Source organism: Mobula hypostoma, chromosome 19 (genome assembly GCF_963921235.1).
Source record: "Mobula hypostoma chromosome 19, sMobHyp1.1, whole genome shotgun sequence".
In the NCBI taxonomy this organism is placed as follows: Eukaryota; Metazoa; Chordata; class Chondrichthyes; order Myliobatiformes; family Myliobatidae; genus Mobula; species Mobula hypostoma.
The window spans coordinates 4,454,649-4,476,530 of record NC_086115.1 but is presented as its reverse complement, the minus strand read 5'-3'; the positions used below and the strand labels follow the sequence as shown (position 1 = coordinate 4,476,530).

The 21,882-nt window shown below is 41.4% G+C and overlaps 1 protein-coding gene across 1 annotated transcript in view; it reads left to right on the top strand.

The window, feature by feature from the left end:
• The window catches only part of LOC134358777 (VPS10 domain-containing receptor SorCS1-like), a 1,326,002-nt gene that overhangs the window by 989,799 nt on the left and 314,321 nt on the right, over positions 1 to 21,882 (top strand). The window contains exon 5 of the mRNA XM_063071254.1: positions 3,579 to 3,652. Coding sequence (XP_062927324.1) covers positions 3,579 to 3,652 — 74 coding nt within the window. The remainder of the gene's footprint in view (positions 1 to 3,578; positions 3,653 to 21,882) is intronic.

The window sequence follows — 21,882 nt, the reverse complement described above, 5'->3', positions numbered from 1 at the left end:
TTTAGCTATTATAGTTGGTTCTCAAATGGAAAATCAAGATCCAATTTTTCCAGGAAAGTAACAAAGAGTCTCATTAAATAATTCTGGAACTTCTGCAAAAAGCAGCAGATAAAACACACAGAACCTTATCATGTTTTGCACGGAATACTCAAATTCCCTTTCAAAAGTAATCTGACTCAAGGAGTCCAAGGCAGCTGTCCCACATTCCCAGGCTGTCTGATATTTCTAGATGTTTTTCCATCTTCATTAACTAATGTTGGTGTTTGCACTGACTTTTAAAAAGCCACGCTTCTAAGATGGGCAGACATCATAGCCACTTCTTAATCCCGAGAGGCTCGGTGTCTTCTGGATTTTTGGACATTGGCCACAGTTTGCAGTCTGTGCCAAACAAATGTCCATCTCATGTTCAAGGTGACTTTCATCTCTGTGTGGGCAATCCAGCGCCACCTTGGAGAAATAAGTAATTTTCACCCAAACTTAACATCCAGCTGAAAAAATTATGTTTATCAGTCTTTCCAAATGGCACCCAAGGTGAGAAACCACCTGTATGGTTAAGCATATCTTCATGCTGCTAATCATTTGGCCTCATATCATATCCTATATCCTATCTTTTATTTCCATGCTATGAGAAGGATGTGATTAAATCGGGGGAAGTGCAGGAATGTCGCCTGGATTTTCGGAGCTTCAGTTCTATGGACAGACTGGATAGCCTGAGTCAGTTTTCCCTGGAGTGAAGGAGGCAAACGAATGACAGTGCTGAGGCAAGGCTGAGGCCCAGATAGAACTAGGGGTGGAGTCTCCCCTTAAAACCTACTTGCCTCCTTTGTTAACTCTCTAACTGCCCCCAGCAATGCACCAATTTAGGAGTTGGCACTCTGGCTGAAGTTTTCATCACTAGGTGAGTGAATTCAATCCTACTCTGGTACAGGCCCGTACGTTAATCTTCCTTTGTCATTTGGAAGTGGGGAATCTCACGGAATGCCACCAGACACTGAAAGGCCTGGACAGAGTGAATGTGGAGAGGATGTTTCCATTGGTAGGAGAGTCTAGGATCCAGGGGTACACCTCAGAATAAAAAGGCGTCCTTTTAAACCTGAGAGGAGAAGGAATTTATTCAAACTGTGAGTGGTAAATGTATGGAATCCACTGTCACGGAAGATTGTACAGTAAGAGATGGATAGGCTCTTCATTGGTGTAAGGGTTAAGGATTAAGGGGAGAAGGTGGGAGAATTGGGTTGAAAAGGAAGCGGTGATGATTGAACCATAAACAAGAGAAAATGTGCAGGTGCTGGAAATCCGAGTACCACACACAAAATGCTGGAGGAACTCAGCAGGTCAGGCAGCACCTATGCAGGCCAGGGTTCGTCTATCACCTGGTGGCTCTCTCTCCCCTCCCACCACCCTTTAAATCTACTCCTTAGTTTATTTTTTCTCCACTCCTGCCAAAGGATTTCAGCCTGAAACATCGACTGTACTTTTTTCGATAGATGCTGCCTGGCCTGCTGAGTTCTTCCAGCATTTTGTCTGTGTAGCTATGATTGAATACTGGAACAGAACTTAATGGGCTGAATGGCCTAATTCTACTCCTATAACTTATGGTCTCATAGAAAATGGATAGATTCTTTTGACTAAATGGGCCAAATGGCCAAATACTGCTTGCATGTTTTATGGTCTATGTCTTATATCTTATGGTTACCTAAAGTATTGATTGTCATGCAAATGCTTGCCTTCCCCCTTCAACTCATCAAGATAATGTTAAAGCCTTGTGCCCAACTATAGTGAGGCACAGATCCAATGAAAAGCCAGCCTGCAGCAAGTTCAGACAATTCACAACGCATAAATTATACGTATCATTGCAAGATAGTGATGAGAAAAGATAACCACAAAAAGTAAGCATTATCAATGTAAATGTTGAATAAAAATTGAAAAGAGAGCACAATTCATAGAGATAGACAACATAAAACATAGAACATTACAGCAAAGTCAGACCCACAATGTTATGCTGACTTTTAACCTACACCAAGATTAATCTAAAAAATTCCTCCTACGTAACCCTCTATTTTCATTTCATCCGTATACCTATCTAAGAGTCATCACCGCTGACATCACTCACCACCCTCTGTGTAAAAAGCCTATCTCTGAAATCATCGCCCCCCCCCCAATAGTCTCCTCCATTCACTTTTAAATTATGCCCTCGTGAATTAGCCATTTCCTGGGAAAAGTTGCTGACTATCCTCTCTATCTATGCCTCTTATTATCTATTATACACCTCTATCAAGTCACCTCTCATCTTTGTTTGCTCTAAAGAGAAAAGTCTTAATTCTCTTAAGCTTTCCTCATAGCCAAGCTTTCTAATCCAGGCTGTATCCTGGTAAGTGTCCTCTGTACTCTGTCTAAAGCTTCCACATCCTTTCTGTGATGAGGGGACCAGAACTGAACACAATACTCCAAGTGTAGTCTAGTTAGAGTTTTATAGAGCTACAACGTTACCTTGAGACTCTTGAGCTCATTGCCTCGACTAGCGAAGACAAACACCACATACGCATTCTTAATATAGCTTTACAATACAGAAAAGTCTATTAGTTCTGTGCTGGGATGTTGGTGCTTTTTCCTAGATTCTACTAAGGACAACAAAATAAAAATTGATGACCCCAGTGGGATGTGTTAAAGCACAGAAGAAGATTAAATGCTACAGTCATGAACATAGTGGACAGCTGTAGTATTCAGTGTCGAATGTTTTATGAGTACAGTAACCTCAATAATAACCACAGGCATAGTTAATAATAGAAACGGCATGAAGCAACTAGCTCTGTTAATGAACATTTGAACCATTTTACGCCCACAGAGAATATAACCACAGCATTACCATAGAACCATGGCACACAAGCTTGGACAGTACTGACTCAGATTACAGCTGTATGGATAAGGTTGTCAGATGTCATGCGGTTTCCACAGTTGAGTCAATTTAGAAGGAGTATTACATGATAGTTGCAATAAAGTCAAATTAATTGTTAAAAGGGTACGTGTTCATGCAACTAATTTTTAATAAGGATCTTTTTCTCAATGGTTAGCAGGTCAGAATCATCTGTGCAAAGAGAAACAAAGTTCAAAGTAAGTTTATTATCAAAGTACATAAGTATCACCATATACAACCCTGAGATTTGTTTTCTTGAGGGCGTGCACAATATATCGAAGAAACATAATAGAATTAGTGAAAAACTGTACCCAAAAGGATGGACAAACAGCTCGTGCAGAAGACTGCAGATACAAACTTACTTTGGTAGTCAAACTGCAAATACAAAAGGAAAAAAATCAGGCAGTGCCCTTCAGTATTGGGAAACATTAGAGAAGAGGCTTGTATAAAGATGCAGAGAGGAAGGGAGAAGGGGACATTTGAAAGAGGATGGAGAGACTGGATGATAATTCGATGGTAGTGGAAAGTGAAGAAAGATGGGAATGGCTCAAGGTGAGACGCAAAAGGTGGTCCTGGAGGAAGTGAAGAGGGACAGTAGAAGTCAAGTAAGTTGGACATGGTGCACCCCCATTTTCTCTAATGTGTTCCCCCCTTTGCCTTGCAGTTGTACAGTTCGAACGACTTTGGACGGAGGTGGCAGCTGGTGCATGAGAGAGTCACTCCAAACCGCTTCTACTGGTATGTATACTCACTGAACCCCAGCCTAGAGCTCACTGTCCTATCTGAGAGTAAACGCAAAACTGAGATAGTCTGTAATCGAACACAGAACATAGAAAAGGGCAACACAGGAACAGACCTTTTCGCTCATGATATCTATGCTCAGCATACTGCCAAATTAAATATCTCAAAATGTCTAATCTCTTCTCGTAATCTTAAAGTTTACTCTTTATTAAGCAGTGCTTTCGTCTATTAGATGGCAGCATATTGTGGATGAGATCGCAGTATCTAATAGTGAAAGAAAACTCTAACAAAGCTTCTCAGCTGCAGCATGTGATTTGTCATACATAACCAATAGCCTTTTGTTGCATATTTTCTTTCTTCCCCTTATTAGCGGCTTTTATATGGATTGTGTCAATAACTTGTTTTGCATGCTGTCAGGAGTAATACAAAGTTCAAAGTTCAGAGTAGTTGTATTATCAAATTATATATTTGTCACACTATAGTACTCTGAGATTCATTTGCTTCCAGGCATTCACAGTAGAACAAACAAACACAATAGAATCAATGAACATTTCCTTCACAAAGTCCTATTGTAAGTTAGAATGGTTGATTAATGGCTACTATGAGGGGGTGGGGGGCGGGGGTCCAATGAAGGTTGGCTTTGTTAAACAGGGAAAATGACTAACCTGGTCAAGGCTGGATTTTGTCATCTTTTTAGAGTCATATAGTCATATACAACAGAAACAGGGCTTTTGGCCAATACATCCATACTATCATTTCAGTTCTCTACATTCTTCTCATTTACCTGCATGAGGTGTGTAACCTTCTATGCCTTGGTAATTCATAAGAGCATAGATATAGGAGTAGAATCAGACCATCGAGTCTACTCTACCCTTCCATCAGGGCTGATTTATTACCCCTGTCAACCCCATTCTCTTGCCTTCTTCCTGTTATCTTTGACACCTTTACTAGTACAGAACCTATCAACACCACCTTAAATATACTCAATGACTTGGCCTCCACTGCCGTCTGAGGCAATGAATTCCACAGATTCTCTATCCTCTGGCTAAAGAAATTCCTTCTCACCTCTGTTCTAAATAGACGTCCCTCTATTCTGATGCTGTGCCCTCTGGTCCTGGACTCCCCAACTATAGGAAACATCCCCTCCACATCCATTCTATCTAGATATATGTCAATGAGATCCCTCCTCATTCTTCTAAACTACAGAGTATAGGCCCAAGCCATCAAACATTCCTCATACATTAACCCTTTCATCTCTGGAATAATTCTCGTGAAGCTCCTCTGAACTCTCTTTAATGGCAGCATTTTTTCTCGGACAAGGGTTCAAAACCTCCCTCAATACTCCAAGTGTGGTCTTATCAATGACGCATAAAGCCTCAGCATTACATCCTTGGTTTTATATTCTAGTCCCCTCAAAATGAATGCTAACATTGCATTTGCCTTCCTTAATGCCGACTCAACCTGCAAGTTAACCTTTATGGAATTCCGCACAAGGACTCCCAAGTCCCTTTGCACCTCTGATTTTTCAATTTTTTCCCCATCTAGAAAACAGTCTATGCCTTTATTCCTTCTATCAAAGTGCATGACCATACACTTCCCTACGCTATATTCCATGTTCTTCTTTTGTGCCCATTATCCTAATCTGCCAAAGTCCTTTGACAGTTTCCCTGTTTCCTCAACCCTACCTGCCCCTCCACCTATCTTTGTATCATCCGCAAACCTGATATCAAAGCCATCAATTCCATGATCTGAATCATTGACACGTAATGTGAAACCAAGCGTTACCAAGACCGATCCCTGTGGAGCATCAATAGACACTGACATCCAACCAGAAAGGCCTCATTTATTTATACCCTTCGCCTCTTTCCAGTCAGCCAATCTTCTATTGATGCTAATATCTTTGTAATATCATGGGCTCATATATTCTTAAGCAATCTCACATGTGGCACTTTGTCAAAGACCTTCTGAAAATCCAAGTAATCAACATCCACTGACTCTCTTCTGTCAATATTGCCAATTATTTCTTCAAAGAATTCCAACAGATTTGTCAGGCGGGATTTTCCATTGAGGAAACCATGCTGACTACATCCTGCTTTATCATGTGCCTCCAAATACCCCAAAACCACATCCTTAATAATCAACTCCAATATCTTCTAAACCACTGAGGTCAGGCTAACTGGCCTATAATTTCCTTTCTTCTGCCTCCCTCCCTTCTTAAAGAGAGAAGTGACATTTGCAATTTTCCAATCTTCCGGAACTATTCAAGAATCTAATGATTCTTAGAAGATCATTACTAATGCCTCCACAACCATTTCAGCCACCTCTTTCATAACTCTGGCATGTAGTCCATCTGATCCAGTTGACTTACCTACCTTCAGACCTTCCAGGGTTCCAAAATCCATCTCCTTGGTAATAACAACTTCACTCACTTCTGCCCCTGACACTTGCAAAATTCTGGCATGCTATTAATGTCTTTCACAGTGAAAACTGATGCAGAATACTTAATTAAGTTCATCTACTATTTCCTTGTCCTCCATTACTGCCTCTCCAGCATCATTTGCCAATAGGTCAATAACCACTCTTGCTTCTCTTTTACTCTTTATATATCTGCAAAAACTTTTGATATCCTTTTTCATATTCTTGGCTAGCTTACCTTCATATTTCAACCTGTTTTTCATTATGGCTTTTTAGTTGTTCTCTTGTTGGTTTTTAAAAGCTAACCAATCCTCTAACTTCTTACTAATTTTTACTGTATTATATACCCTCTCATTTGCTTTTATGTTGCCTTAGACTTCCCTTGTCAGGTACAGGTGCCTCATCATCCCTTGAGAATATTTCTTCATCTTTGGGACGTATCTGTCCTGTACCTTCTGAATTGCTCCTAGAAACTCCTGCCATCGTTTTTTTTTACCATCATCCCTGCTTTTCTATCAACTTTGGCAAGTTCCTCTCTCATGCTTTTGTAATTTCCACTGTAATTTACTCCACTGTAATACAGATACATTTGACGTTAGCTTCTCCCTCTCAAACTACAGGGTGAATTCTATCATATTATGATCATTTCTCCTCATGGTTCCTTTGCCTTAAACTCTGTTTCAAATCTGATTGATTACACAACACCTAATCTAAAATTGCTTTTCCCCTAGTGGACTCAAAAAAGTCATCTTTTGCTCTAAAAAGCCATCTCTCTCTCTCTTGGAATCCAGCCCCAACCTGATTTCCCAATGTACCTGCCGACTGAAATCCCCCATGACTATCATGATATTGCCCTATTTACATGTCTTTTCTATTTTTCTATCTCCCTTTTTAATTTGTAACCCACATTCTGGCTACTGTTCTGGATCCTTTTACCCTTGCAGTTTCTTGACTCTACCCACAAGGATTACAATCCTATGTCACCTCTTTCTAAGGATTTAATTTCATTTTTTACCAGCAGTACCATTCTACCTCCTCTGCCTACCTGCCTTTCCTTTCGATACAATGTGTATCTTTGGATAGTAACCTCGCAACTACCATCATCTTTCAGCCATGATTCAGTGATGCCCACAACTTCATCCCTGCCAATCTCTAATTGTGCTACAAGATCATCTACCTTATTCCATATACTGCATGCCAGCAAATATAACACATTCTGCCTGTAATCATCATTTTTTTCCATTTTACCCCTATGTCAAATTTCAACTCATTTCACTGACTGTAACTTTGCTCTATCATCTACTTGTCTTCCTTACACTCTCATAAACACACCATCTACTCGTCCAGATGCTTGTTAAATGTTGTGAGAATATCTGCTCCGTCAAAGTCGAAATTGTGTTTATTGTCATATGCACAAATACATATATGCACAGGTGTAATAAAATAAGCAACATGCAGCACCATTGTAGGCATGTAATATCAGATACATTACATTTATCTCCTGAGGCAGCACATTTCAGACTCCAATCATTCTCTGAGAGGGAAAAAAATCCCCTTCAGATCCCATCTAATCTCACCATAAACCTCGGCCACAAGGGAGGAATAAAGGATCACACACAAAATGCTGCAGGAACTCAGTGGGCCAGGCAGCATCTATGGAAAAGAGTACTTGAGTCGTGATCAAGGGTCTTGGCTCAAAACATCGACTGTTTACTCTTTTCCATAGATGCTGCCTGGCCTGCTGAGTTCCTTCAGCATTTTGTGTGTGTTGCTCGGATTTCCAGCACCTGCAGATTTTCTCTTGTTTGTGGGGAATATCTAGCCCCCTCATAATGTTATGTACATTATCAGGTCAACCGTCAGGCTCCACGCCACATATCCAGTCTCTCCTTATAAATGAAATGCTCCAAACCAGACAACGTCCCAGTGAATCTGCTCTCGGCTCTCTCCAATGCAGTCACAACTTTCCCAAAGTACGGTGATCAGAATACATCCTGTGTGGCCTAACCAGTGTTTTATAATGCTGAAACATGATAACACAACCCTTGTATTCAATGCTTTTCTTTCCTCAAATGATCTCAATACAACCAAATTCACTCTTTAGTGTAATTGAAGTATTTTTTTTGGTAACACAGAGGAAACTAGTCTTACTGAAGTGGATTGGTAAACAGTTGCGTTTCTTTTATTTATTTAACAGTTCTACTGTGTACACATACACAACCTTCCACAGTGAGACTTCTCTATCAACCCTTGTGCCTTAGTCACTCGTATCTTTCTTTTTAAAAATGCAAACACGAGGAAACCTGCAGATGCTGGAAATTCAAGCAACGCACAGAAAAATTTTGTGGGTGGAACGTAGCAGGCCAGGCAGCATCTATAGGAAGAGGTACAGTCGACGTTTCGGGCCGAGATGGTCCTGACAAAGGGTCTCGGCCCGAACTGTCGACTGTACCTCTTCCTATAGATGCTGCCTGGCCTGCTGCGTTCACCAGCATTTTTTGTGCATGTTGCATATCTTTCTTTTATCTAATTTAAAAGCTCTTATTATTTACCTTGAATACTAGCTGACAGCTGAGTGCAGTGTTCACACCTATACGATATTGGTTAACAGAAAGTGCATTTTTCAGATGCAGTTTAAAATTTCAAGCTTCAGGAAGGAAGTAAAGATTTATAGTAGCAAGAATACCTCTCACTGTAGGATTTAACCTTTAAAGGCAGGAAGACTGAGAGAAAAAAAGGTTATTTTTCTCTTTAAAGACATAATGGGCATTTTTACCTGTATTATGTACAATTTTGAAGCTATTCTCACCATTGTAAGGCACTGTTAATCAGTGACATGTAGATGTAAACACTGCTCTCAGATATCAGCTCGCATTAAAGGTAAATAATAAAAGCTTTTATGAAAGAAAAAAAGATAAGAATGACTAAGCACAAGGATGGATAAGGCAGTTTCGTTGTGAAAGGTTCTGTATGGCACAGTGGAACTGTTAAACAAATGCGTTCTATTATTATTACAAATGTTAGTGGGAGTATGGGTGTAGGTGTTCAAGAACAACTGAATGAGCAGAACTAGAATAAGAATATAGAACTAGAATATAAGAATATAGAACAAGGTGAATTAACTACTGGGATTATGCTGGAATAAATATCATAGAGGAAACAGATGAAACTGAGTTTGACGTGTTGTACGTTCAGAGATGCCCTTCTGCACACCACTTTGTAATGTGTGGTTACTTGAGTTACAATCGCCTTCCTGCTTCCTGTCAGCTTGAATCAGTCTGACCATTCTCCTCTGACTTCTCTCATTCACAAGGCATTTTCACCCACAGAATTGACACTCACTGGATTTTTTTTTTTGTTTTTTGCACCATTCTCTGTAAACTCTAGATGAGTGCTGTGCATGAAAGTCCCAGGAGATCAGCAGTTCTGAAATATTCAAACTGCCCCATCTGGCACCAACAATTATTCCACAGTCAAAGTTACTTAGATTACATTTCTTCCCCATTCTGATGTTTAGTCTGAACAACAACTGAAGCTCTTGTCCATGTTTGAATAGTTTATACATTGAGTTGCTGCCAGATAGTTTGCTGATTAGATATTTGCATTATTGATTTGGTGTACAGGTCTATCTAATAAAGTATATAGACTGTACAACAAAGGCAAACTTAGTCCTGATGAACGTTCTTGGCCCAAAACGTCAACTGTTTATTCATTTCTGTAGATGGCTCCTGACCTACTGAGATGTTCTAGCATTTGTGTGTGTTGCTCTTAACTTACACAACATTAATGTTTTAGGTCAGGACTCTTCAGCAAGGGTTAAGGGCTTTAGCTGGCTGGCAATGGTTCTGTTGGTATATGCTTATTGATTACGATTTTGATTTGGTTGCAACAACTTGTATGTCACATTAGGCATATATCCAATATTCCATAGATGGAACAGAGTTAGGCATAGTTTTATCTGCACATTACACAGAAATGCAGAGTAGTTTTGATTCAAGTTGTTTCATATTAAGATATTTTGAAGTCTTCCACTCTGTAGAATATCAATACCAGGTTTTGCTGTCTTCAATGAGCAATTCAGGATTATGAAAAAATACTCTACACTTGCTTGCATAAATATGGCACCAACAACACGCTCAGCACCATCTCGGACAAAGTGGCTCACACGAGTGTCACACCATCAATTTGAATTAGAATTGGTTTATTTTGTCACATGTACTGAGACACAGTGAAAAGCATTTGCATACAGTTCATACAGATCAGATTGTTACACTGTGCATTGTGCTGGCATACGGTAAAACAATAAAACTGTCAGATAAAGTGCAGCAACTACAGAGAACATGCAGTGCAGGTAGACAATAAGGTGTGAGATCATAACAAGGTAGATTATGGAGTCAAGAGTTGAATTTATTGTACTAGGGAAACATGTAGTAGCAGTTGTCACCCTGAACAGTTATGCCCTCCATCAGCAGCACACAGTATCTACATTGTATACCATGTACAAAATGCTCGGCAGTTAGTCAGTCGCTCAGGCTTCTTCAACAACAGTCACAAACAGCTACCACCAAGATGGACAAGGACAGCAGGTATGGGGGCACCACCACCTACAGGTTGCCCTCCAAGTCACATGCCATCCTGGCTTGGGAATGTCTCGCTGTTCCTTTATTATCACAGGGTGACATTCTGAAGATCCCTGCCAACGGCATGATGGGAGTACTTTCACCGGAAGGACTTTGGCTCATCGACAGCCTTTCAAAAGCGATGATGAATGGGCAAAACATTTGGACTTGCCTGCACTGGTATCTTTAAAAAATAATTCAGAATCCATCCTGAGGATCTATCGTGGGCCCAACATAATCATGAAGAAGGCACGCCAGCAGCTATACTTCATCGCGAGTTTGAGCAGATTTGATATGTCACCAAAGACTTAAGCAAATTTCTTCTGATGTAAGATGGAGAGTATTCTGACTGTCTGCATCAATAAATCCAGAATTGAGCCACAAAAGCACAGGATTGGAAAAAGCTGCAAAGGGCTGGAGATCCAACCAGTTCTCTTACGGACACTAGCCTCCTGGCCACCAAGAAATCTTCAAAACACAGTGTCTTCAGATGGTGGGATCAATCCAGAACATGCCCTCATCTCATTCCCACCATCTGGGACAAGGTATAGGAGTCCAAAGGTACACACTCAAGGTCTTAATGTACAGCTTCTTCCCATCCACAGTCACATTTCTGAACAGTCCGTGAACCCATGAACACTACCTCATTATGTTGCTTTCTGTTTGCACTATCTTTTAAATATAGTATTTTAAAGTATTTTAATATATTTTTAAGGAATGCACTCTACTGCTGCTGCAAAACAACAAATTTCTCAACATATGTTTGGGATAATGAACCTGATTCTGAGACAAAGAGATCTTGTATGTCCCTTCATTCTGAACTTGCAAGTCAGCAGCAATTTCCTTACAAGCAGAAAGTCACAAGTTTAATTGTGCCTTTTGTCTCAGAAGCCTAGGATTTGATTAACATGGTATTGACTCCAAATGAATGTACTCAGCACTTGTAGAGAATTTAAACACAGCCAAAAGGCACTTTTATTTTGATGCGGGGGTAGTTAAGTCACTTAATCAGAAAGAGAAAGATTTATACATCAGAACCGGTTAAATCAATCTGTCGACCAGCTGGCTGCAGCTCTCTGTTATTTTTAATCTGCTTTCCTTTAAGGATGTGGGATCTCCTCGTGTACTGGATGGATATAGACTATTACACATAATTTAGATTGGTTTACAACAGGTGAATTTGTTTCATTTGCTTCCTCAAATGAGCTGTGGATTTTGGATTGGTACTGTTATCTACAGTGGATTGGAGTTTGTGTTGGTGAGACTTTTGGAAGTATTGATGTTCAAAGAGACCCAGATGTTCCACAAACATGAGTCAGTAAAAGCTGTCATGAAGCTACAGTAAGCAATTAGGCCTGGCTTGCAGTGTAGCAGGTGTTGAGTTCAAGATTAAGCCTTCCTCTCTGTAAATAGGGAGGACATAGAGAAGTTCTATTGCAATTATATAAAATATTATTTGGGCTGTACTTGGAATAGCATGACGGGGTGGAGATACGTCTCTACCAAAGGAGGGTTAAGGTGCACCTTCCCTCTCCTAGCCTACAGATCACCCTTGGGCAAGGTGTAGCACTTGCTTAACTCCCTGATCAGTGTCACCTGAAGCCATGGGAGTAGATGGGGAATAGTCCTATGAGCAGCTGGTGCATATCACAAGTCCTGGTTATGCAACCGATGACACCAGGTGGACAATCTCTGAAGAGTATTGATAATTGCTGGGGTCACCAATCTTGGAAAGAGACTGACCAGAAGAAAGCAATGGTAAACCAGGTCTGAAGAAAAATTTGCCGAGAACAATCATGGTCAAAGAACATGACTACCCACGTCATACAACACAGCACATAACGATGGTACTTAGAGTATTGTGTACGATTCTGATTGTGCAGTTTTGGAGACACTGCTGAAAAGGTTTACCAGGATTCTCCCTGGATTAGAGGGCATAAGCTGTAAGAATAGATTGGGAACACTTGTTTGTTTTCTTGGGAGTGTAGGAGACTGAAGTGGATCCTGATAGAAGTGTAATGTTGAATCAGGCTCACGGGTCCAGCGAGTGAGACAGAAAACACTGACTGCAAATAAGTATATTAATTGTTTATTCACAATGAGCAAAAATTTGACCAAACATTCATGTTCCCCAATTTACAGAAACTACAAAGCTGAATGTTCAATAAACACTCTTTGCTAAAAGCGCACACAGAGCATATATTCCCAATCGTTATGTGGACCACTTACTTTAAAGAAAGGAAGAGAGAAAGAGAGATCAAGCCTCCTCCATGTGCTATTTTATACTTGGAACATTTGAAACTGGACACCAGACTGCAAACCAATGGGAAAGGCAGCTGCAGTTTCTAAACAAACCAATCATGATGGAAGTGACTTTCCACAATCAGATTAAGCCACGCCCCCACACAGGCCACAACTTCCCCAGGCAGTACTTCCTCCACACTGCGTAAAGGGCGGGGGTGGGACTATCATTCCACATCTGCTTATCCAACTCCCATATTTGGCTACACGCACCCTCTTCTACATACTCCAAACCTTGTAATAATTGAATCGCCATACTTATAGAGTGACCAACAGCTGGTGCTATTAAAGACAGTACTACCCCTTTTATTTTGGAAGCCACTGCCATAACCACATATCCCATCATTCCAGAAGTTAATTCAACATCCTCTGGTGGGTTACCACTATTGCGGTATAATTCTGTGATAACAGCCCCTGGAGTAGAACTTTAGTAATCCCCTCTGCTGTGGGGTTTTAAAATCCATTCTGTTAGAGAAGGATACTTCAATTTAAATGCCATAGTGATGCATTATGCTGAGGGGAAGCAAGCAGCGTTCTCAGGGCATTATTGATCGCATGTTGGGATGATCGGCTACTTAAAGCACCCATCCCTATGTTAGATAACCTCACAATGGTAACCCCCTCATCCTAAAGACTCTCCAGGCTTTTGCCTGTACCATTCCCCTAAACTTTTCCTTAGTGCAAAAATCCCTGACCTTTGCTGTCTTGAAGAGGCCCATTACACCATCCCTCTCCAGAGAGGAAGAAGATGCACCCCTCGACGGGTGTGGGAACATGTGATCACTGGCCCGGCCCCTACTGTTTCGGACATGCAGAGGAGAGGGTGATCATTTTGAAGATTAAAGCAAGGGTCCCTGTTATCCTCCCACCCTCATTTTCATCATCCAGCCAGACATACCAAATCCCCAGCCCCACAGTATGATCATTGCCCTGCCTCATCATGGCTCAAGCCTTAACAAAGTCGGGCGTACAGCATCTCATTGCTGTATTTTCAGTAGCTGACAAGCTATCTCGATATTCTGATCCTCCAACTTCACAGACCTAGTCTGAGCCATCAACAGTGACTCTCTCAGAATGATACAGCATTGACTTAGGTTCTCCAACTCATTCTTGCTTGTGTTTTATACTGATGTCGTACAATTGCTGCCAACGGCTGGAAGGCATCCCACCGGCTATCCATTCTCCTGGGAAAACCCAGCAACTTAAATATAGAAACAATGAAGATCTCATTTCAACTCCACAAAATCTAACTGGTCTGATCAATCTCCCGGCATCCCATAACGCATTAGTAAGTTAGCAAGTCTTCCGAAGTCCTCAGTGTCATAATTCCAAACTGGGTCTCAGCAACTCTCATATGGAGAGTACTCTCTTTTAAAAAACCTTTTAAAGAAATACATTTCTGCTCAAGTAGCCATACCCTGCTCACTGCACCAAAATGTAATGTTGAATTAGGTTTGTGGGTCTGGTGAGTGAGACAGAAAGCACTAACTGCAAACAAGTATATTAATCATTTATTTACAAACAGTAAAAATTTGACCAAACATTCATGTTCCCCAAGTTCCAGAAGCTACAAATCTGAATATTCAACAAACATAGTTAGCTAAAAGGACACTCAGAGCATACCTTCCCAATGGTCATGTGCACGTCTTGCCTTAAACAAAGGAAGAGAGAAAGAGAGAGCAAGCCTCTTCCATGTCTGGGACATTGGAAACTGGACACTAGGCAACTAATCAAAAGGCAAAGCAGCCGTAGTTTCTAATTGAACCAATCTCAATGGAATCAACAATCAACAATCAGAATAAGCCAATGCTCCCACAGGACAAGAAGTTAATGTAGTTATGAGAGGTGTAGATAAAGTAGATGGTCAGTTACTTTTTCCCAGGATAGAAATATTAAGTGCTGGAGTGCAAGTTGTTTACACAGACAGTAATAGGTGCCAGGGATAGTAGTGGAAGCAGATATAAAAGTGAGGGTTTTACTGAAGGGAACCATTCTGATTCTGATTTTGATAATAGTAGCATAGATGAGGCTCTTACATAGACATTAAAAATGCAGGACATAATGGGATATGCATCTGTAGAGGAGGAAGAGATTTAGTTAAATTTGGCATCATGCTCTGTGCAAACACTGTGGGTCAAAGGGTCTTCTTCTGTGCTGTACTGTTTGACATTCTAATCCCCTGATTTATCAGGCTGCTTACAGCACAGTTTACAGGTGAAGGTAGTCCATTCCTCCCTTAGTGAGTGTCCTAGCCATAATGTTATGGTAGACATAATGTCTACCATAATGTTATGGTAGACATAATGTTTAACTAAGATAAGGAATTTTCATGCAAGTATATAATATTTATGAAAAATGTACATAATATTTATTGTAAATTACTATAATTGCATATTTCACATTTGTACAGAGATGTAAAGGTTTTTACTCCTCATGAAGGATGTAAGTAATAAAGTCAATTAAAGAAGCCTTGAAAGAAGAATCTGTTGGGGGGAGTGGGGTGGGGAGGGGAGAGGGAGAGGGAGAGGGAGAGGGAGAGGGAGAGAGACAGAGAGAGAGAGAGAGAGAGAGAAAGAGAGAGAGAGAGAGAGAGAAAGAGAGAGAAGGGAGTGGGAAAGGGAGAGGGGGAGGGAGAGGGGGAGGGAGAGGGAATAATATTTGAGTTTATCATTCAGTTTTTTTTCTGCAAATGTAATTTGATAATTGTTTTGCGGATGTTGCTGCTAGCCAGTTAATAGAGAGCAAACAACCAGACACCATGCAATCTATTTATGTTTCAAATGGCCTGCAATTAAACTATAGCTGAAGGCAGGTTTTGTTGCTGAACGCAGCAAGGTTTTCACAGATCTAGGAAGCTGTTATAAGAGTGTGTATGTGTTTGAAGTATAGATTTTAGGGTTTAAAGTGTAACTGAGCTGATTTGAGGCTGGGCTGATCAAAAGCTTTAGCGTTATATCTGCCAATACAAAGTAGCCTCTTGGTTGTGAGTTTCTCATTCACTTCCACAGCTCTAAGCAATTGCAAATAGTTCTATGTTCCTCAGGATATTTTACCACATTCATTATAATTCTTCGCATGTGTAAAGCAGCTGGCCTATACACTCAGTGACCAGTGAGTGTACGTTTGTGGTCTTCTGCTGCTGTAATCCATCCTCTTCAAGGTTCAATGTGCTGTACATTCAGAGAAGCTCTTCTCCACACCACTGTTGTGATACATCTTTATTGGAGTTCCTGTCAGCTTGAACGACCCACACCAATCTCTTCTGACCTCTCTCATTAATACACCCATAGAACTGCTGCTCACAGAATGTTTTTTTTTGTTTTTCTGTAAACTCTAGTAGTGTAGTGTATGGAAATCCCAGTAGGCCAGCAGTTTCTGAGATACTCAAACCACCCCGTCTGGCACCAACAGTTGCTCCACAGCCAAAGTCAATTAGGTCACATTTCTTTCCCATTCTGGTGTTTGGTCTCGAACAACAAACCTCTGTATGTTTTTATGCATTGAGTTGTTGCCACATGATTGGCTAATTAAATATTTGCATTAATAAGCTGGTGTGCAGGTGTACCTAATAAAGTGGTCACTGAGTGCGTGTTCCTCAGGGTATTTTAGCACATCCATAATAACTCCTTGCATTTATAAAGCAGCTTTATTAAAGAAAAGCCCCCAAATTTGTATCATGCCAGTGACAAGCCTCGACAATGGCAGGATAATAAAACTTGGCGTAATAAGGTTGGTATCAAAAGAGCATCTTAGAAGAGGACAGAAAGGTAGAGAGGCAAAGATATGTTGGAAGGGAACTATTGTGCCAGGGCCCTGAGAATGAGGCTACCGGTGCTGGAGTAATGATGAACCATGCAGGTCATGCTCCCTTCTAGCTGCTGCCATCAGGAAGGAGGTACAGGAACCTTAGGTCTCACAGCCCAGGTTTAGGAACAGTCATTATCCTTCAACCGTCCGGCTCCTGAACCAGCATGAGTAACTTCACCCACGTCAATGCTGAACTGATTCCACAACCTACGGACTTACTGTCAAGGGCTCTACAACTCATGTTCTCTGTATTATTTATTTATTTACACAAACACAAGAAAATCTGCAGATGCTGGAAATTCAAGCAACACACACAAAATGCTGGTGAACGCAACAGGCCAGGCAGCATCTACAGGAAGAAGTACAGTCAACGTTTCAGGCCCCAACCTATACAGGTATCCGTCCCCCACTTTTCCTTCGCTACATCGACGACTGCATTGGCGCTGCTTCCTGCATGCACGCAGAGCTCGTTGACTTCATTAACTTTGCCTCCAACTGTCACCCTGCCCTCAAATTTGCCTGGTCCATTTCTGACACCTCCTTCCCCTTTCTTGATCTTTCTGTCTCTATCTCTGGAGACAGCTTATCTACTGATGTCTACTATAAGCCTATGGACTCTCACAGCTACTTGGACTATTCCTCTTCCCACCCTGTCTCTTGCAAAAATGTCATCCTCTTCTCACAATTCCTCCATCTCCACCGCATCTGCTCTCAGGATGAGGCTTTTCATTCCAGGATGAGGGAGATGTCTTCCTTTTTTAAAGAAAGGGGCTTCCCTTCCTCCACCATCAACTCTGCTCTCAAACGCATCCCTCCCATTTCACGCACATCTGCTCTCACGCCATCCTTCTGCCATCCCATTAGGGATAGGGTTCCCCTTGTCCTCACCTACCACCCCACCAGCCTCTGGGTCCAACACATAATTCTCCGTAACTTCCGCCACCTCCAACAGGATCCAACACCAAACACATCTTTCCCTCCCAACCCCCTTTCTGCTTTCCACAGGGATTGCTCCCTACGTGACTCCCTTGTCCATTCGTTTCCCCCCCCCCATCCCCTCCCCACTGATCTCCCTCCTGGCACTTATCCTTGTAAGTGGAACAAGTGCTACACCTGCCCTTACACTTCCTCCCTTACCACCATTCAGGGCCCCAAACAGTCCTTCCAGGTGAGGCGACACTTCACCTGTGAGTCGGCTGGGGTGATATACTGCATCCGGTGCTCCCGGTATGGCCTTCTATATATTGGTGAGATCCGACACAGACTGGGAGACCGTTTCACTGAACTCCTACACTCTGTCCACCAGAGAAAGCAGGATCTCCCAGTGGCCACCCATTTTAATTCCATGTCCCATTCCCATTCTGATATGTCAATTCATGGCCTCCTCTACCGTCAAGATGAACCCACACTCAGGTTGGAGGAATAACATCTTATATTCCGTCTGGGTAGCCTCCAACTTGATGGCATTAACACTGATTTCTCTAACTTCCGGTCATGCCCCTCCTCCCATTCTTATCCCATCCCTTTTTTATTTTTATTCCCCCCTTTTTTTTCTTTTCTTCTCTCTCTGTCCCTCTCACAATCACTCCTTGCCTGCTCTCCATTTTCCCCTGAGCTCCCCTCCCCCTTCCTTTCTCCCAAGGCCTCCTGTCCCATGATCCTCCCCCTTCTCCAACTCTGTATCCCTTTTGCCAATCACCTGTCCAGCTCTTGGCTCCATCCCTCCCCCTCCTGTCTTCACCTATCATTTTGTATCTGCCCCTCCCCCTCCCCCTCCAACTTTCAAATCTCTTGCTATCTCTTCTTTCAGTTACTCCTGACAAAGGGTCTTGGCCTGAAACGTCGACTGTACTTCTTCCTATAGATGCTGCCTGGCCTGCTGCGTTCCACCAGCATTTTGTGTGTGTTGCTTTATTTATTTATTTATTGTTTTGTACTTGCACAGTTTGTCTTCTCTTGCACATTGGTTGTTTGTCAGTCTTCGTGTGTAGGTTTTGTTGATTTTATGGGTTTTTTTGTTCTGCTGTGAATGCCTACAAGAAAACAAATCTCAGGGCTGGATATGGTGACATATACGTACCTTTTAATAAATTTATATTGAACTTTGAACTTTGGACATCAGCAAGTTGCCAGAATAGGAGGGACACAGAACTATAGGGGTTAATGGAGGCTGTAGTCACATGCAGCCAAGGCCACGGAGGGATTTAAAAACAAAAATGAGAATTTTTGAGTCACAAAACTGATTTTATAACTGTGACTTGCTTCCCAACTGATTTTTTGAGGTGATATAGGCAGACCATAAGCATTCCCCCAATGTATACTTAACTGCCTTGCTGCAAATATATAACGTTGTGCAACATCGCAGCACACCTCCAGGTCAAACTTGGACATGTTTCTCTCTTTCTTCAACAACACCGGTTCAAATCCAGGAGCTGCACAGTTAGCGAAGGGTAATAAAATCTGGATTTAGCATCAAGGGACACGTCCCAGAGAGGCTAAGCAATGGAGAAGCACATTGTTACAGAGAAATAAGTGGAGGAATGGGGCTCTTGGCAACGCACTGAGGATTGTCAAAGTTTCAATGAGCCAAATGGGCTCTATCTATGTCATGGGAAAGTGTGCGAGCTAATAAAGAGCAACAGGCATGTCACTCCACTCCCTGAGGTTGACTGAATTGGTTCTACAGTATTATGGTGACCATAAGAGTCAGGCTGAAAAATCAAAGTTCAAAGTACAAAGTACATCTATTATGTATACCTGCAGGCACCCACAAAACATAGATACCCAAAAGAACCCATAGAAGAGGCCGTCAAACACCAAGAGTGCAGAGAGAGAGAAAAAAACAACAGTGAGCATAGACACGAGGAATTCTGCAGATGCTGGAAATTCAAACAACACACGTCAAAGTTGCTGGTGAACACAGCAGGCCAGGCAGCATCTCTGGGAAGAGGTACAGTCGACTTTTCGGGCCGAGTCCTGACGAAGGGTCTTGGCCTGAAATGTCAACTATACCTCTTCCTAGAGTGAACATAGAATTTACAGTCAGTAATAATCTCAGTTATTTGAAGTATTTACAGTGATCTAACTGACTAAGTGCCTTTAATGCATTAGAGTTCTGTGCAGCCCACTTCCCCCACTCCTCCCAGCTCATTTATATTGGTGTTCAGTTCCTAGAGCAAGCCTTAAATTCACAAATACCAAAGCTAGTGGCTTTGTTCTGTAAGTCCCCCTCATATGCCACTATTATACAGGAACTGAGTTTCTGGCTTAATTAACCTAAACCATTTCTGAGGGCCAGTTTTCCCATTTTTTCATGTGTTCTCTTTCAATTCTGAAGTAATTATACCTCTACTCTTTGTTTGCTCTAATTAGAGTTAGCATCAGCTGATGCATTCTGTATTTTTGGATCCTTTTGTTCAGTTCTTCCAGATTTTTCCCTTTATCTACTTAGCTTTGATTTATCTGCCAACAGCAATTATATCTGTTTATTTTTTTTTTCTTTTTATCCTTTTGGACATATCTTCCTAATCTCAGTTTGAGTATTTATCATGTTCACTAGCAATCTGATTTCTCTGGGGTTCTAAGAACCAAACTGGAACAGGTACAGTCATTATCCCAGGTCCTGACTAACTATTGTTTCACACAAAGTTATCATAATTTTTCATGTCCTAACTTCAATTCCATATGCCTTTTTAAAAAAAACTTAATTTCATTTTCAAAGAATTATATATTTGCTTGCAGAAATCCTGTTGCTATGCCAACCACAGAGAAGTATTTCTGTTCTTTATTCATATTCCTGTTACCTATGGACAATATTTTTTCTGTATTTATTTGCACTTGCCATGGCTGAGGCCAGTCGTATTGTCCATTTACAAAGGTTTTCATTCAAGCTTACCATGTTATTTTAAGTATGCGTATGGAGAAGACATCTTTTTTCATTGTTCATCCGCAGACAAGCCATGGCCATACCTATTAACCTTTGACACATTCAAGTGCAGCATCACATTGCTCACTTCCTTCAACTCACATCATTTCACTAATTATTACTCTTTTTTTTAATCCCTAAGATTGATGTAAAGTCTACAATAAAAGTACAAAATGCTGGATATACCCTTCAGGTCAGGTGGTTGCTATGGAAAGATAATATCAAAATTAGAAACACAGAAGATTCTGCTGATGCTGGAAATCCAGAGCAACACACACAACAGGCTGGAGCATCTCAGCAGGTCAGGTCTCCAAGAAGAGGAGTGAGCAGTTGACATTTCGGACCAATATCCGTCATTGGTACTGGAAAGGAAGGGGGAAGAAGCTAGAAATAGAAGCTGAGGGGAGGGACAAGGTACAAAATGGTAGGTGATAGATGAAACCAGTTGAAGGGGAATGTGGGTGGGTGAGGGAGATGGGGTGAAGTAAGAAGAAGGCATCTGACAGGAGACGGTGAGCACATGGTCAGAGATCAGCAAAGATCACAGAGGAGAAGCAGTGAGTGAGAGTCTCACTGAACTCCTGTCAAAGGGAAGGTTTAAACTTCTTCAGGCTCCATTCATGTGATATGACTTGTCAGAACCTCCATATCCTTGCCAGAATGCAGAGTCCAGAACTGCACACGGTACTCCAAATGTGACCTAACCAAAGTTTCAGACCGCTCCAACAAGACTTCCCTACTTCAATACTCAACACTTTGACTGCTGAAGTCAAATACCTTCTTAATATTAAACCCTGTCCTCTTGTGTTGCCAAGTATAAACATCGCTATCTCCCTTTTCCTTCATAACTTTAAGCTTCTGTAAGAAACTTGCTGCTGCATATTTTATTGCATCTCACATAAAGGGTAGCGTATATTTAAAATGTGCTACCAGAAATACTGGTTGAGATAGGAATATTTACACCTTTTAAAAACCGTTTAAGTCATACATGGAGAGGAGAGGTTTAGAGGGTGAAAGGCCAAATGCAGGTAGAGGGGACTAGGTTGCTGGGCAACACAGTTGGCATGGATGAGTGTCACTGAAGGGCCTGTTTTCATGTTGTATAACTCTATGAAAGGTTAGCTTTCTTTCTTTCTGTACAGAAGCTGCTGTAGTACTTC